This window comes from Rhinatrema bivittatum, chromosome 4 (genome assembly GCF_901001135.1).
Source record: "Rhinatrema bivittatum chromosome 4, aRhiBiv1.1, whole genome shotgun sequence".
In the NCBI taxonomy this organism is placed as follows: Eukaryota; Metazoa; Chordata; class Amphibia; order Gymnophiona; family Rhinatrematidae; genus Rhinatrema; species Rhinatrema bivittatum.
This window is the reverse complement of record NC_042618.1, coordinates 85,998,315-86,014,614: the sequence shown is the minus strand read 5'-3', so window position 1 is coordinate 86,014,614 and position 16,300 is coordinate 85,998,315. Positions and strand designations below refer to the sequence as shown.

At 47.2% G+C, this 16,300-nt stretch overlaps 1 protein-coding gene across 1 annotated transcript in view; it reads left to right on the top strand.

The window, feature by feature from the left end:
* LOC115089351 (visual system homeobox 2-like) overlaps nucleotides 1-9,502 on the top strand; it is a 205,117-nt gene extending 195,615 nt beyond the window's left edge. The window contains 2 exon segments of the mRNA XM_029597440.1: nucleotides 9,148-9,210; nucleotides 9,213-9,502. Coding sequence (XP_029453300.1) covers nucleotides 9,148-9,210; nucleotides 9,213-9,502 — 353 coding nt within the window.
* Nucleotides 9,503-16,300: the final 6,798 nt, after the last annotated feature.

Here is a 16,300-nt window from a genome sequence, read left to right as displayed (position 1 = left end):
CCCCTCACTCCCCCATAGCTAAGGATCCTCTGTGCTTATCCCAGGCTTTACCCCTCACTCCCCCATAGCTAAGGATCCTCTGTGCTTATCCCAGGCGTTACCCCTCACTCCCCCACAGCTAAGGATCCTCTGTGCTTATCCCAGGCTTTACCCCTCACTCCCCCACAGCTAAGGATCCTCTGTGCTTATCCCAGGCTTTATTCCTCACTCCCCACAGCTAAGGATCCTCTGTGCTCATCTCAGACTTTACCCCTCACAGCTAAGGATCCTCTGTGCTTATCCCAGGCTTTACCCCTCACTCCCCCACAGCTAAGGATCCTCTGTGATTATCCCAGGCTTTACCTCTCACTCCCTCACAGCTAAGGATCCTCTGTGCTTATCCCCAGGCTTTACCCCTCACAGCTAAGGATCCTCTGTGTTTATCCCAGGCTTTACCCCTCACTCCCCCACAGCTAAGGATCCTCTGTGCTTATCCCAGGCTTTACCCCTCTCTCCCTCACAGCTAAGGATCCTCTGTGCTTATCCAGGCTTTACCCCTCACAGCTAAGGATCCTCTGTGCTTATCCCAGGGTTTACCCCTCACTCCCCCACAACTAAGGATCCTCTGTGCTTATCCCAGGCTTTACCCCTCACTCCCACACAGCTAAGGATCCTCTGTGCTTATCCCAGGCTTTACCCCTCTCTCCCTCACAGCTAAGGATCCTCTGTGCTTATCCCAGGCTTTACCCCTCACTCCCACACAGCTAAGGATCCTCTGTGCTTATCCCAGGCTTTACCCCTCTCTCCCTCACAGCTAAGGATCCTCTGTGCTTATCCCAGGCTTTACCTCTCACTCCCCCACAGCTAAGGATCCTCTGTGCTTATCCCAGGCTTTACCCCTCACGCCCTCACAGCTAAGGATCCTCTGTGCTTATCCCAGGCTTTACCTCTCACTCCCTCACAGCTAAGGATCCTCTGTGCTTATCCCAGACTTTACCCCTCACTCCCCCACAGCTAAGGATCCTCTGTGCTTATCCCAGGGTTTACCCCTCACGCCCTCACAGCTAAGGATCCTCTGTGCTTATCCCAGGCTTTACCTCTCACTCCCTCACAGCTAAGGATCCTCTGTGCTTATCCCAGGCTTTACTTCTCACTCCCTCACAGCTAAGGATCCTCTGTGCTTATCCCAGGCTTTACTTCTCACTCCCTCACAGCTAAGGATCCTCTGTGCTTATCCCAGGCTTTACCTCTCACTCCCTCACAGCTAAGGATCCTCTGTGCTTATCCCAGGCTTTACCTCTCACTCCCCCACAGCTCACTCCCCCACAGCTAAGGATCCTCTGTGCTTATCCCAGGGTTTACCCCTCACTCCCTCACAGCTAAGGATCCTCTGTGCTTATCCCAGGCTTTACCTCTCACTCCCCCACAGCTAAGGATCCTCTGTGTTTATCCCAGGCTTTACCTCTCACTCCCTCACAGCTAAGGATCCTCTGTGCTTATCCCAGGCTTTACCCCTCACTCCCTCACAGCTAAGGATCCTCTGTGCTTATCCCAGGCTTTACCTCTCACTCCCTCACAGCTAAGGATCCTCTGTGCTTATCCCAGGCTTTACCCCTCACTCCCTCACAGCTAAGGATCCTGTCAGTTTATCCCAGATGTTAATATGCACCTCTCTCTTTTTCTATCCCTTTCTTATGATCCTCTGTACTTCTCATGTTGCCCTCTCTTGCCCATGGTGTACTGTGCTTCTTACTCCCCCTTCTCTGTGATCCTCTGTACATTCCCCACTCTCTCCCCTGTATTTCTACACACCCTTTTTTTATCCTGTTTTCCTGTGTATTGCTTCCCTTCCTCCCATCCAGTGATCCTCTTCTTCCTCCTAAGGCTCTCTCTGATAAAGCCCCTCCTTTTGCTATTTAAGGAGAAATTACTACTCACCTGATAATTCCTTGTGTTTAATGAGAACAGCTTATACATTTCTACCAGCAGATGGAGACAGAGTAAAGCTGACATCACGCTATATATACTCCTGCTCCTGACATCAGTCCACCACTATTCTCTGCAAAAGCCCTCTGTGGACAGCTAAACAATATATAATCATAACTATTAAAGACAACCATTCAAACAATGCTTTAATAGAAAAAAAACACTGAGGACAGACAAGGAGTGTAATATTACTAATTTAGGGATTGGATCTGTCACTTACCAGTAATCCCCAGAAATGCAGCCACTCAGGAGGACAATAGCACCACCATCCAGCAGCTAAGGCCGAGAAGGTGGACTAACCTGTCTTCATTAAGAAAAAGAAATTATCAGCTAAGTAGTAATTTTTCCGTTCTTAGTATTCTGACAGGTTAATCCATACCATTGGGATGTGCCACAGCTACTCTCGAACAGGGCGGGAGGTTGACGCGGTCCAATCAACACTGCACACGCGAAGGCTGCATCCTCCCAGGCTTGCACATCTAGGGTAAAATGCCTGGAAGTTGCATAAGAAAGACCATGTCACAGATTGGCAAATCTCGATGGGAAACAACCATCCAATCTCAGCCATGACACTGGCTGAGCCCTAGTGCAATGAGCCCTAACCTGATTAGGCAACAAATGCTCAGCATCCACATACATGGCTGTGACAACCTCCTTAATCCAATGGGCTATCATAGCCTGTGACACCGGCTCACCCAGTTTCCTTCCACCATGGAGTATAAACATCTGGTCCATCTTTCTGAGAGGTTTAGAACCCTCCAATACCTCATGATATGCCACTTGACACCCAAGGTCTGTAACAGCTGATATTCATCCTCCTCTTTCTCTCCCTTCCCAAAGTCAGCAGGGAATTGATTGATTCAAGTGAAAAGCCGAGACCACCTTCGGCAAAAATGATGGAACAGTTTACAGCTGTTCCACCCCTGGGGACACTTGCAGATACGGTTCCCGTCAAGTCATAGCCCACAGTTCGGAAACCCTACATGCAGAACATTGTCCTCTAGTAACCTACCTCAAGGAGAGGCTAAAGGTGGGATCCGCCAGAAATCCAGAATCAGATTAAGACTCCACAATGGCACTGGCAATCGCAAGGGGGGACGGAGATGCGTGATTCACCCCTTTCCAGAACCAGGCCACAACCAGATGGGCTGACAAGGGTTCACAATTCACCTGACCTCGGAAACAGACAAGTGTCACCACCTGAACTTTCAAGGAATTAAAGGCCAAGTCCTTAAACAACCCATCCTGCAAAAATCCAAACTGAGTGGGATTTTAACCAAACAAAGATGAACCCCTCGTTCTTCACACCAAGCTATAAACATTCGCCAAGCGCGAACATAGGCTAAGGAAGTGAATAACTTTCACATTCAAAGCAAGGTGGAATTCCCACACTTCAGCAACCGAGCGCTCTCAAGGGCCACATCATAAGACAAAATAAAGTCAGATCTTCGAGAAGAATAAGTCCCTGCCGTAGCAGATCCCTGTGGACCAGTAATCAGAGAGGATATTCCACCAGAAGCCTCCGCAGATCTGCATACTGCAGCCTCCTGGGTCAATCCAACACCACCAGAAGTATCAACCCCATGTGTCTCTCAAACCTCTGAATCATTCTGCCCAGAATAGGCATGGGGAAAAGCCTTCCAGCCACTCCTGCTCGAGGGCATCCAATGTCTGAAACTTCAGATCTCTCCTGCAATTGAAGAAGCGAAGAACCTTTGCATTGTGTGATGTCATCAGCAAGCCTAGAAATGGGAGGTCCAGCAGCCCACTATGAGCTGGAATGCTGCTTGTACAATTCCCATTCTCCAGGATCCAAATTCTGTCTGCTGAGAAAAGTCGGCTCTTACATTGTTTTTTTCCTGCAATGTGTGAGGCTGAGATCTCTTGAAAATCTACTTCTGCCTGTGTATGAATTGGGCTAATTTCCTGCACAACACTTGCTGGCTTCTTGGCTGCTCCTTAGTGACTGATGTAAGCCATCGTTGTCGCGTTGTCCAACATCATTTGGACCTCTTGACCCTGCAAGCTGACGATGAATCATAAGCATGCCAAAAGAACAGCATGGGTTTCCAGCCAATTGATGCTCCAGAGATACTCCTCTGTACTCCAGCACCCCTGCGCTGCCAACTCCTGCCGCCATCAGATTCTGAATGTGGACCTCCAGCAGGAACACTCTGTCCTACTTCGTGTCAAAAACGAACATCGAGATACTTAGTTTCTGGGATGGCTGATATTGCTCTTGGCTAAGTTCACTACCCAACCTAGTTCCTGTAGCAAGGAGATCACCTTGTGCGAGGCCTGAAAACTCTCTTTCATGGCTCTTGGCCCAAATTAGCCAATTGTCTAAGTATAGGTGGATCAGAATGCCATCCTTTCTCAACACTGCCGCTAGTATCACCATGACCTTAGAGAAGGTTCTGGCGCAGTGGCCAAATCAAAGGGTAGCGCTCAAATCTGATGTTGTCCCAAAACAGCGAAACACAGAAAACAGTTGATGCTCCAGCCAGATGGGAATATGTCGATACACTTCTGACAATCCAGAGACTTAAGACTCCCCCAATTATACTGCCATTATCAGCGAGTGTAAGGTTTCCATGTGGGAACAAGTCACTTATAAAAGCTGGTTGACTCCCTTGACATCCAGGATGGGGCAAAAGGAACCCTCCTCAGGTACAATGAAATAATTGGAATATCAGCCCATATTTTCCTTGTGACATGGGCACTAGGATCACAGCCCTCAGTCTGAGAAGTCTTGACAACGTACACTCCACTGTCTCTTCTGCAGAGAGCTGCAGGGAGACACCATGAAAATGTCCCAAGAACACCAAGGAACTTCAGAGCATAGCCATCTCTTATCACCTCAGAATCCACTGGTCTGACGTGATCTGGAACCTCCTCTGATAGAAGGAGAGACAGGCAACTCCCTATCTCCTGTTCCCAGGAACGGGTCAGCACACCTCAGTGAGGAGGTCGGGGGGCACCACCACTCGAGACCAACCCCATCTGGGCTGCCTGGGACGAAGGACTGAGACCTATGCAAAGGTCAAGCTCTCTGAGAAGCCACTCCTCTGTAGGTTCAAAAATGTTTGAAAGTCCCTAGGACGACCTCTCACACTGAACGAACACGGCGCCTGCTTCTAATCTTCTGGTAACTGAGGAACCTGGGACTCACCCCACTATTGGCCTTTTTTTTTTTTTTTTTTAACTCACTCCCAAGCCAGAGTGATCCTTTAAAAGGTCTTTCCATAAGATTAGACTTTGAAATTGCCTCGGCACCAATTCATCAGCCATAGCTGATGCTCAACCCTGCTTAGCTTCCGAGATTAGATGAGATCGGGCTCATGCAAGGTGGTGAGGCCACAGGGCACTGCCGGGAAATTCAAACCAGACTCATCGACTTCCTGAGAGAGAGCAAGCAAGAACGATGCACCCAGGGAGCAGCAAGAGGCCATCTGTAATTAAACATAGAAACAGCAGCAGAAAAGGACCAGATAATCCACCCAGTCTGCCCAGCAAGCTTATGCCAGGATCTGCTGCCCTGGGCAGGTTACCCCCAGGCTTACCAGTCTCCCAGACCGTAAAAGTCAGGGCCCTCAGATGCCATTTGAATCAAATTTCCCTTACCATTGCCACCACCTCAAAGCCTGCTTAAGGATAGCCTCAATTCTCCTACCCTGCGCCTCCTCTTCCATAGTCATCTGCTTGGTGACAGCAGACACCAGTGCATCCGTTTTCAGAAAGCACAACTGCTCGCTCTCTCTCTGCCAGATCCAGGGGTACAGCAGTACCAAGGCTCATCCCCCTTTCAAGTTAGCTGCTGGGGTGCCCCATTCAAGATCAATCAATTCTTGAATAGCATCCATTATGCTTTACATAAGGAATCTAAATGAGATTCTTGTTTGTCTCAGACACAGAATTAGCACCCAACACCCCCAGCATCTTCAGTGTCTGGGTGACCCGAACCGGGCAACTCATCTCTATGAAAGAAAGCAACATTGCTCTATATTTCTCAATCCTCCAGGGAGTGAGGTTCACCTTCATCATCTCTGCCACCTAGGTCCCTGTCAGCATGAGCTGCAGCAGGTGTAGACGTTCTCTGATGCGGGGATCTGCAGTTTGTGAACCTGAAATTTTAGGCCTACCACATCTGCAAGGGGAGCCTAGCCAAAAGCCTGCTCAACCTGCCAAGCTGTTTCACGGCAGACTTGCACGTAAAAAAGCGCACGAATGCTTCCATGGTCCATTCCAAAACCAGGGGGCATTGGTCCTGCACCCACTAAGTGGCCTTCCCCTGCTGACGAACATAGAAAATGACGGCAGAAAAGGACCAAACGGTCCATCCAGTCTGCCAGTGAGCTTATGGTAGCATCTGCTGCGCCATACAAGTCACCCCCTCAAACCAGTAAAGTCAGGGACCTTGTTATTTGCTGTCTGAGTCCAATTCCAGGTTACCTCTTGCCATTGAAGCAGAGAGCAATGCTGGAGTTGCATCCAAAGTATCAGGCATGTTGGTTAAAGGTAGTAACAGCCACATCAGCAAATTACCCCCATGCTTATTTGTCTCCCCCCCCCCCATGCTTTGTTTTCCCAGGCTGTAAAATCCAATGTCCTTGTTGGTTACTGTCTGAGTCCAATTCCCTTTTTTCTCTTTCCCCCTGCTGTAAAAGCAGAGAGCAATGATGGAGATGCATCAACAGTATGAAGGCTTATTGGTTTATGGTAGTAACCGCTACACCAGCAAGTTACCCCCATGCACTCTTTTCTCATTTCTGTCCTCTAGCCTGTAGATATCCACAGTGTTTATCCCATGCCACTTTGAATTCTTTGACTTTTCTCTTCTTCACCACCTCCTCCGGAAGGGCGTTCCAGGCATTCACCACCCTCTCCGTGAAGACGCTTCTGAGTCATCCTCCCTGGAGTTTCTTTTCATGACCCCCTATAGTTCTATTGTTTTCTTTCCAATGGAAAAATTTTGAAGTTTGTACATCATTAAAACCTTTCAGGTATCAGAAGGTCTGTATCCTATCTCCCCTGCACCTCCTCTCCTCCAGGATGTACATATTCAGGTCCTTCAGCCTCTCCTCATAAGTCATTTGATGGAGACTCCCCACCATTTTGGTCGCCCTTCTCTGGACCACCTCCATCCTGTCTCTGTCCCTTCGGAGATACGGGCTCCAGAACTGAACACAGTACTCCAGGTGAGGCCTCACCAAGGCCCTGTACAAGGGGATCATCACCTCCTTTTTCTTACTGGTTATTCCTCTCGCTATGCAGCCCAGCATTCTTCTGGCGTTGTCGTCTTCAGATCGCTAGACAATATCAACCCAAGGTCCCTTGCTTCATGCAGAACAGCCCTTCACCGTCAGGACATACTGCTCTTCTGGATTACCACATCCCCAGATGTATGAATCTGCACTTCTTGGCATTGAATCCCAACTGCCATACCTTTAATCACCGTTCAAGCTTTCTTAAATCACGTCTCATTCTCTCTAGGGGAGCCCCCAAACCAGAGGAAACCTCTGGTCCCATTCCTGCACCATGCTGGGAAGGATGGGCTCAGTAAAAGCAGCTGGAGTTAACTCTCCCTGAGCCTCCAAGCAGCGCTAATACAAGTTGGGGTAAGCCAAGCTGAGATGCCTGAATAGGGCAAGCACTATCGTTATTTCTGCCACACAGGCCGTACAATTATACTCACAGGACCGTTGGCGAATCTGCAATGACTATCATACAAAACCAATGGTAAACACCCACTAGTAGCTCGTTCCCAAAGTGTCTGACAATCGGGCACCCAAGCTGCACGCCTGCACAAACGAGCATGGACAGGGCGCCCAAAAATAGCTTCTGTTCAATAAGCATCCAAAATATAGGTGCATAATACACAGTCCAGGTAGGTGCCCACCTAAGCGCACACCCGGGTATGCAAGCACGAACAGTCACTTGTGCGCAGAAAAGTGTGCGAATGCCGCTGTGGCCTACCACGGGGAGTGTAAGCAAAGCCTGAGAGCAGGGCCTAGCCAAAAGGCTGCTCATCCCGCCAAAATGGAAGTCAGATTAGCGCACCGAGACTTGGAAACCAGAAGGGGAATGGAAACTCTCACTTTTTTTTTTCTTCTTTACCTGAACTCAGCCTGTCCTGCCGAGTATAAAGTCTGTCTCTGGCTGCGGGGGGAAGAGGGCAAAGGCCTTCACTGCCACGCTCAGCTTCCTGCACCCGCTAGCCTCTCAGCTGTTTCTCTCTCTACAGCTAAGTCCACACTGGAAAACCAAAGACTGGATCGCAGCTCTCTACTGAGGGAAGGATCCACAGATATCACCTCAGGAAAATTCAACTGGAAGGAGAGACCATAAGGTATCACCACAGCAGAACAGGGCAAATTAATTTCCTTCTTCTTTTCTCCTTTCATTTTCTATGTTTTTAAAGCAATCCCCAGCAGGGAGATGCACATCCGCCATCTGCTGGAGACAGAGAATACTGGCAGGCTGATGTCAGAGCAGGGGTATATATAAAGAGACGTCAGCTTTGCTCAGTCTCCTTCTGCTGGTAGAGGTGCATAACCAACTGGTGTGGATTAACCTGTCTGAATGCTAAGAACATTATATTAAAATAAATTAAAAGGGCACAGTACAGTGCAGTTGCACAGAATGCCATCTCCTTCTCCCTCTCTAAAGCTGCCACAGCTTTACTTGCTTTTAAACTCTTCCTTTGCTATAAACCTGGAAAATTCTCTTAAGCCTGCAGGTGAAAGCCCAAGGGGTGTCAGGTTTGATGGAGTCTCTACCTTAACGAGCAATGCCGGAATGTGCTGTGAATGCTCTTGGAAACCTTTTGTTTTTGCTTTTTTGCGGTCTCAGTCTGATTGATCTTTGAAGGTTTTGAGAGCATAAAACATAAGAATAGCCATACTGGGTCAGCCCGAGGGTCTATCAGCTCAGTACCATCTTTCCAACAGTGGCCAATGCAGGTGCCAAGGTTCTGGCAAGCTTTGAAGGCCTCAGACTGACTGCTGAATGCTTCAGGAAGGCCTCAGACTGAGCTGCCCTTTCAGGAGCTTGCCTGGCCCTTGCTCTGACGGCTCTTTGAAGCTCTTTTGAATGGCTTTTCAAAGTGTAGATTCTGCTGTTTGAAGGAAGGGTCTCTCCTTTTCCTTAATTCTGGCCTCTCTTTATCTTTGCTGTTTTCAGTTCAAGATGGCTTTCCCATGACCAGACGCTTTTCTAAACCAGAATACCAACAATTCTTTTTAGGATGCACAAAAAGTCTCTGGAGGCTGCAGCTGAGCCCGGGAGGAAGCCTGAGATGGAGCGGCCGTCCATCCCGAAACCTGACAAGGGAGAGAAAGAAGAGCAGATTCCAGATCCCAACGCTCCCATCTCAAACGAAGAACTAAGAGAAAACAGCATAGCTGCTCTGAGGGCCAAAGCACAGGAGCACAGTGCCAAGGTCCTGGGGGAAACAGCCACAAGGAAGCCCGAGAGAGAGGATGAGGAAGAGAGACAGTCCGAGAAATCATGCTCGTCACAAGATGCCGAGATGTAGAGAGAGAGACTTACGTCGTCCACAACGTCATGGGGCAGACAAAGTGCCAGAGAAACCTGTGTGTGACAAGAAGGACTGGAGGGATGCTTTTCTAACATTTCTGGGCTGTAGCCTTTTTGCTGTTTTCTTCATAATGATAGTAATTTTAGGAGCCCGCCCAGAGAGCTGCCTGAGTGGGAGCATTCATGACCTCTGACTGCAGAGCCTTGGCTGACTTACAGCTGCCTCTTACCATTAATCTCAAGCAGCCTGGAACGGGGGAGCGAAAGTGACTCTTCCTGGGGGGGTCCCCATGTCTCCTCACAAGGATGTGGTGTGGCACTTATTCACTGTCCTAACAAGAGCCGGATGCTCCACTTTACAGATTTTCAATGATATTTTAATGACACAACAGGAGAACTGAACATTTTATTTTTAAACTACTTTGTTTATATTATAATTAAGAGTTATAGGCATAAAACAGTGTGCAGACAATATGTTATTTGCATTTGCAGTCTTGTTCGGTTCTTAGGGTAGAAAGGTTTTGTGGGATTTACTAAAGACACAAAATAAGTACATAGCTCCATAATAAAGTGGTATAACTCTATGATAAAGTGGACAGGAAGGCCAGGAGCAGTGAAATTACAATAGGGGAAACAGACAAAAGATTGTAACAGCTTTCCCAGTGACTTGGTAGCCTCCCAAGGTCTAATTATGATGTTTCCTCATCAAGGGACAGAAGATGACATGTTGATTTTTTTTTATTTGTATGTTCTTTTTATTTGTATGTTCTTTTTTTTATTTGTATGTTCTTTTTTGCTCTTCATTGAAACCTCTGGCCATGTGCTACCTCCTGAGGATCCTGTTGAACAGGAAATGGGGAACAGGACAATTCATGCAGAAGGGATGGGGACCTCAGACCCAGCATGACAGGGAGTACAGAAAAGGTCAGAAAGCCAGGGAACAAGAGAGGAGGGAAATCTCAAATTCAAGGAGGAGGGAATGAATCTTAAAAACCAAGGAGAACAGGGAAGAGAAGGGAAGAATCTTAAACCCGGGGAGAGGAGGAGAATCTTAGATTTAGGAGTGAAAGAAAGAAGGGCTTCTCAAATCCAGGAAGGAGATTTTAATTCCAGTGATGGAGGATGTAACAAATGTAATCTTAAATCTAACTTGCAAAGAATTAAGGAGAATTTAAATCCATGGATGGAAAGAGGGAGAGAGGAGGGACTCTTATAGCCAGGGCCAGAGGGAGAAGGGAGCAGCAGAGGAACTTTGAATTCAACAGGAATCTTGCATAAGTGATATAGGAGGAGAGGAGGAGGAGGAGAATCTTGGATAAGTGATTATAGGAGGAGAGGAGGAGGAGGAGGAGAATCTTGGATAAGTGATATAGGAGGGTAGGAGGAGGAGAATCTTGGATAAGTGATATAGGAGGGTAGGAGGAGGATAATCTTGGATAAGTGATATAGGAGGGTAGGAGAAGGAGGAGAATCTTGGATAAGTGATATAGGAGGGTAGGAGGAGGAGAATCTTGGATAAGTGATATAGGAGGGTAGGAGAAGGAGGAGAATCTTGGATAAGTGATATAGGGGGGGGGGAGAATGGAGGAAGAGAATCTTGGATATGTGATATAGGAGGGTAGGAGGAGGAGAATCTTGGATAAGTGATATAGGAGGGTAGGAAGAGCAGAATCTTGGATAAGTGATATAGGAGGGTAGGAGGAGGAGAATCTTGGATAAGTGATATAGGAGGGTAGGAGGAGGAGAATCTTGGATAAGTGATATAGGAGGGTAGGAGGAGGTAGTGTAGAGGAGTCCACTCCAAGAAAAGGGGAGTCATCAATATATTAGGAACACAAGAAGTGCCCTGCTGGGCCAGTCCAAGGTCCTTTCAGGCCAGCATCCTGTCTCTTTCAGTCGCCAGTCTGGGTAACAAGTATGCAACAGATCCCCAATAGTTGACCTATTTCTTGTTTTTGTTTATTTTTTATACTTATTGGCTGCTTAATTTGGGGGGACTTTAGTAAAGTTTAACAGAAAAATATAGAACACAGTAAATATTAAAACATCAAAAACAAACAAGACAAAAAAAGCATAACATACAGACGATAAAACAAAAACAAAATCACTCCAGTGAAAACCCCGAAGTTACAGCATATGTACCTGTCATAGGGGAGAGGACTGGATCCTAGAATCAGATCCATCTATCCTATAGCAGCCACAGATATCAGGCCTGAGTCCAATTCTGTTCAACAGTTTCACAAATGATCCTTGGAGGAGTTACTGGAAGGGTTTGCTTTGTGTAAAATCTGCTGCAGATGGAATAGAGAAGATGAGAGGATGGCAGCTAAGATGTAATGAAAAACATTTTTTAAAAAGTATAGAAACACACATTTGGGGTGTAGAAATCCAAGCGAGTGGTCCATGATCAGGAGTAAAAAACTGATGTGTGCTGCAAAGTGTGATGGGTTGAAGGAGCAGACAATGCAGTAGGGAGGTGCTGGGAGCAGATGGAGAGGCCGTGACGCTGCAGTTCTGGAGACCTTAGTGAGAGGTCCATGATCAGGAGTAAGAAACTGATGTGTGCTGCAAAGTGTGATGGGTTGAAGGAGCAGACAATGCAGTAGGGAGGTGCTGGGAGCAGATGGAGAAGCCGTGATGCTGCAGTTCTGGAGACCTTACCTTTCTTAGGATAGAAATAGTGGGGTGCACTCCAGAGAAAGGCTCAATGAATAAAATACTTCCAAAGTAGAAAGAAGGGACAAGAAGGCAACCAGTTTGAGAGGAACGGTAGTTTGGAACAAGAAAGCACTCTATAAGGTTGCAATGGGGAGTAATACTGGGGAGTAATACAAATAGATGCATATTTTCAGGGTGCTGGATACATGCAAGAGTCTTTCAAAGGAGGTGAGAATTAAAAAAAAAACCAATAACAAACCTGGGATGAACTCAGAAGATATTTAGTTGAGAAGAAATGAGAGAAAAGCCTTTTTAAGCAATGCGGGAGATTTTCAGCCAGACTTTCAGGAGGGAGTGCGCTTTTGGCTGAAAATTCACCTGCATTCCGGTTCCTAAATTTAGACTTCAATGCATTTGCCAGACTTGCATTGTTTCTCTTCCTGGGCAGCCTCAGCACACGTCTGCATGCACAAAGACTTTGATAGGAAACCTCCCCACACAATGGCAGCTGCAGGACCGCACAGATTCTTCCAAGGCACTTTTTTCTCTGAAATTTGACAACGTCTGAAGTAAAAAGCGCCTGCAGACTTTACAATTGTGCGCACAGTGTGAAAACTGCCTTTAGTAAACTTTCCATGAACTCCATCCCTGTATCTACCAACGTAAGTACCCAGCACCAGCAGATTCTCAGAAGAGCCGGTGATGCTGGCAAAGCTTTAGAAACGTCATCTTTGGAAGGCAGAGAGAGGAGTGAAATCACAGATCTGCAGGAAATGGATGTTAGATATAGGAAGAGGAGGACAGGAGGCAGAGGCTGAGCCGGGTGATAGAGTTGGTCATTAAGGGAGGGATGCAGGAGACGTTAATCCAGCAGGTCCTTAGCTGTGGCAAGGGAAGGAAGAGAGGGAGCAGGTGAGGATCTTCATTGCAGTGAGTAAAGAGCCAGTAATTGAGGGGAGAAAGGAGAGAAACCTTAGATTGAGGAAGGGAATGAGAATAAAGGAGGGTCCCAGCAGGGGTGGATCTGAGGTGCATCACAGGAGGCAGAAGATGGCAGGGCTGAGACGTAATCTTAGAGAGAGAGAGAGTGAGAGTGGGACCTGTATGGATCTGGTCAGAGCCGATTTAATGCCTGAACTCTCCAGTTTACCATGCACACACTGCCCTGTAATATACAAGGTACACATGATGTAAATACAGACCATGTCATATGCATGGGTGCAGTCCCTGCCGGCCCACGCCCCAGTCCTTCCCATTCCTTGTATATACTGTACATAGTGTCAGGAAAGGTGTTGGAATTAAAGTGTTTTAATATGGAAATGTTACGACTTGTAGCTCTAAAATCCTGTGATTTCTGTGTCAATTTCTGTATAAATATCTATAAAAAATAAACAGTTTAAGAGAGCAAATGCTGTTTGAAAATGTGATCTCTCCAAAGCTTGCCTGCAGCTGAGACATGGGCGTAGTGTGCATAGTGCACAACTAACCTCCGACTCTCTCTCACCATCCACTTCCACCACAAAGTTCAGCCAAGGCCAGCTGAACGTCAGGCTTGTTAGCTCATCAAAGGAGACATTTTGGGCCAGGCTTCGTTGCTGACAAACGGGAGAGGCAGCAACCCAGAACGAGAGCAAAGGTTCACCCATGCCAACAAGCATGTGAGCAATGCCAAACTCCTTATTCCCAGGTGACCTGGAGGAGGGATCTGAGCAAAGGAAGGAGGAGGGAGGGTGGCTGTCAGTCTATAGGAGGAAGATGGGGCAGGAGGAGGAGGAGAGCCCAGAGGATGGAGGCCTAAGACTGGTTACAGACATTCACATTAAGAGATCTGAACTATGCAAAGCTTAGTAGGGGTGTGCATTCGTTTCCTACGTATTTGTAATCTGCAATGTATAGGGCCATATTCGCTGTATTCATGGGGAAGCAAAACGTATCACAATTCCCCACGAATACAACGAATCTTCGCCGAATTATTCGGCCGTCTAAAGGAGCAAATTTAAACAACCCCCCCCCCCCTCCCCCCCAAGACTTACCAAAACTCCCTGGTGGTCCAGTGGGGGGTCCAGGGGCCATCTTGTGCACAAGATGGCGCCGTCATCCATTGCTCCTACCATGTGACAGGGGCCGACCAATGGCACCGGTAGCCCCTGTGACATAGTGAGGGCAAAGGCAATAGGCGCCATTTTGAATACCGGCAGACAGTGCACAGTTCTGGGCAAGCTAAACAGGTAATTATAGGTATCTTTCCTTGGGGAAAGCAGGCTGTAAAAATGTTTAAATAAATACATAAAAAGGAAGAACCTTTTCCCGCTGATCCCCATTCTTCCTGGCTAATGATTGTTAATGGACCTCTCCTCCAGAAGCTTCTCCAAGACTGTTTTTAAACTCACATCTTCTGATAACAAATACCAAAGCCTAATTATGCACTGAGTGATAAAATACTTTATTAAATTTGCTTCATTACTTTCATGGAGTGCTCCCTAGTTTTAGTATCTTTACAAAGGATAAAATAACCCTCTCCTGTATTTACCAGCTGCACCCCGCTCATGTCCCCTCTCAGCGTCTCACAGCCCTCGCCTGCGCAGCCTCTCATCCTAGGGGAGATTCCCCTTCCCCTTCATCCCTTCTGCCGCCCTCCTCTGCACCTTTTCTAGTTTCACTAGCTCTGTCTTGAAACGGGGAGACCAGAACAGCACACAGTACTCAAGGCACAGTCGCACCACGGCCTGATACACAGGCAATATGGTATTTTCTGTTTATTCTTCATTCCTTTTCAGATTATTCTTAACATTATATTTTCTGTTTTTGACCACCTCCGTGCACTGAGCTAAGGATTTCAGAGGTCCATATTCCCACACAATCTGGATAGCAAACTTAGGGAGTCATTAGCAAGCAGATCGCACGCAATACGCAATTGTGATACGTTTTGCTTCACTGGCTCCCCATACACTCACGAATCATTTACAAGACCCTCACCCTCATCCACAAAAGTATTACTAACGAACACTACAATTGGATAAACCCACCTTTCCTCCCTCGTACCTCCACAAGACCCACCCGTTCCTCCCTCCGTGGAACTCTTATTCCTCCTTCCATAAAATCCACAAGACTCATCTCCACCACCAATAGAGCTCTTTCCCTCGCAGGCCCCTCCCTTTGGAACGCTATGCCTCTTGACCTTCGTACCGAAACCTCCACATCCACTTTCAAAAAGAAACTCAAAACCTGGCTCTTCCGCCAAGCATACCCCCAATCAGCTTCCTCACCTTCCAATAACCTTACCCGTCCATCTTCTCTCACTAACACCCCCACCAGGACCTACACCCCACTCCTACCCCCTCAAACTAATTAAGGAACTACAAACCTCTCACTTAACTTCCTGCTTTTAAAACATGTTACTTAGTACAAGTCACACTTATCACCTCACCCCAATGACTTTTGTTTTCACGTCTATACAACTTTGTATAAAACCATTATACATATCAATTTATTGCTTGAATCCCTTGTACATATCTTATCCCCTTGTGTCTGTTTTCACCCTCCCCCCGCCCCCCCTTTGTCATGACTATCCCTACCCCTCCCTCCCTAAGTTATTTAGTTTCTTGCTCTGTTTCTGCATTTATGTTACATACTGTTACTTGTAAAGGCTTCTGCCTATATATCTTATGGTTGTAAGTTACTTGTAAACCGGCACGATGTGCAAACGGCTGTCGGTATATAAAATTAAATAAATAAATAAAAAATAAAAATAATACCAAGATGGGGCGGAGTTGGGGCAGCGTCAGCCCTGGAAGAGGAGGAGTCAGGGCGGCACAGGGGCAGAGGCCACGAAGACTGTGCCGACAGTGAAAGGTAAGCACCTTTATCGCTGTCAGTTTCACGCCAAATAACTACGCCTTTTATGGTGTAGTTATTTGGCGCGACGCCGGCAGTGATCGCAACACGGAGGTGCGATCGCTGCCAGCTATTGTAGGACCGCACTACCGTTTTGCCCCCCGTTACCACGAGATTCACTATGCCTTGTGGCATTAATAAATCCAGTCCTTAGCCGGCTAACTTTGGAGCCGTATTCAACAGTACAGCCACCCTTCTGAATACAGCAGCCTATCATAATTAGTTACCCGGCTAACTTTGTACC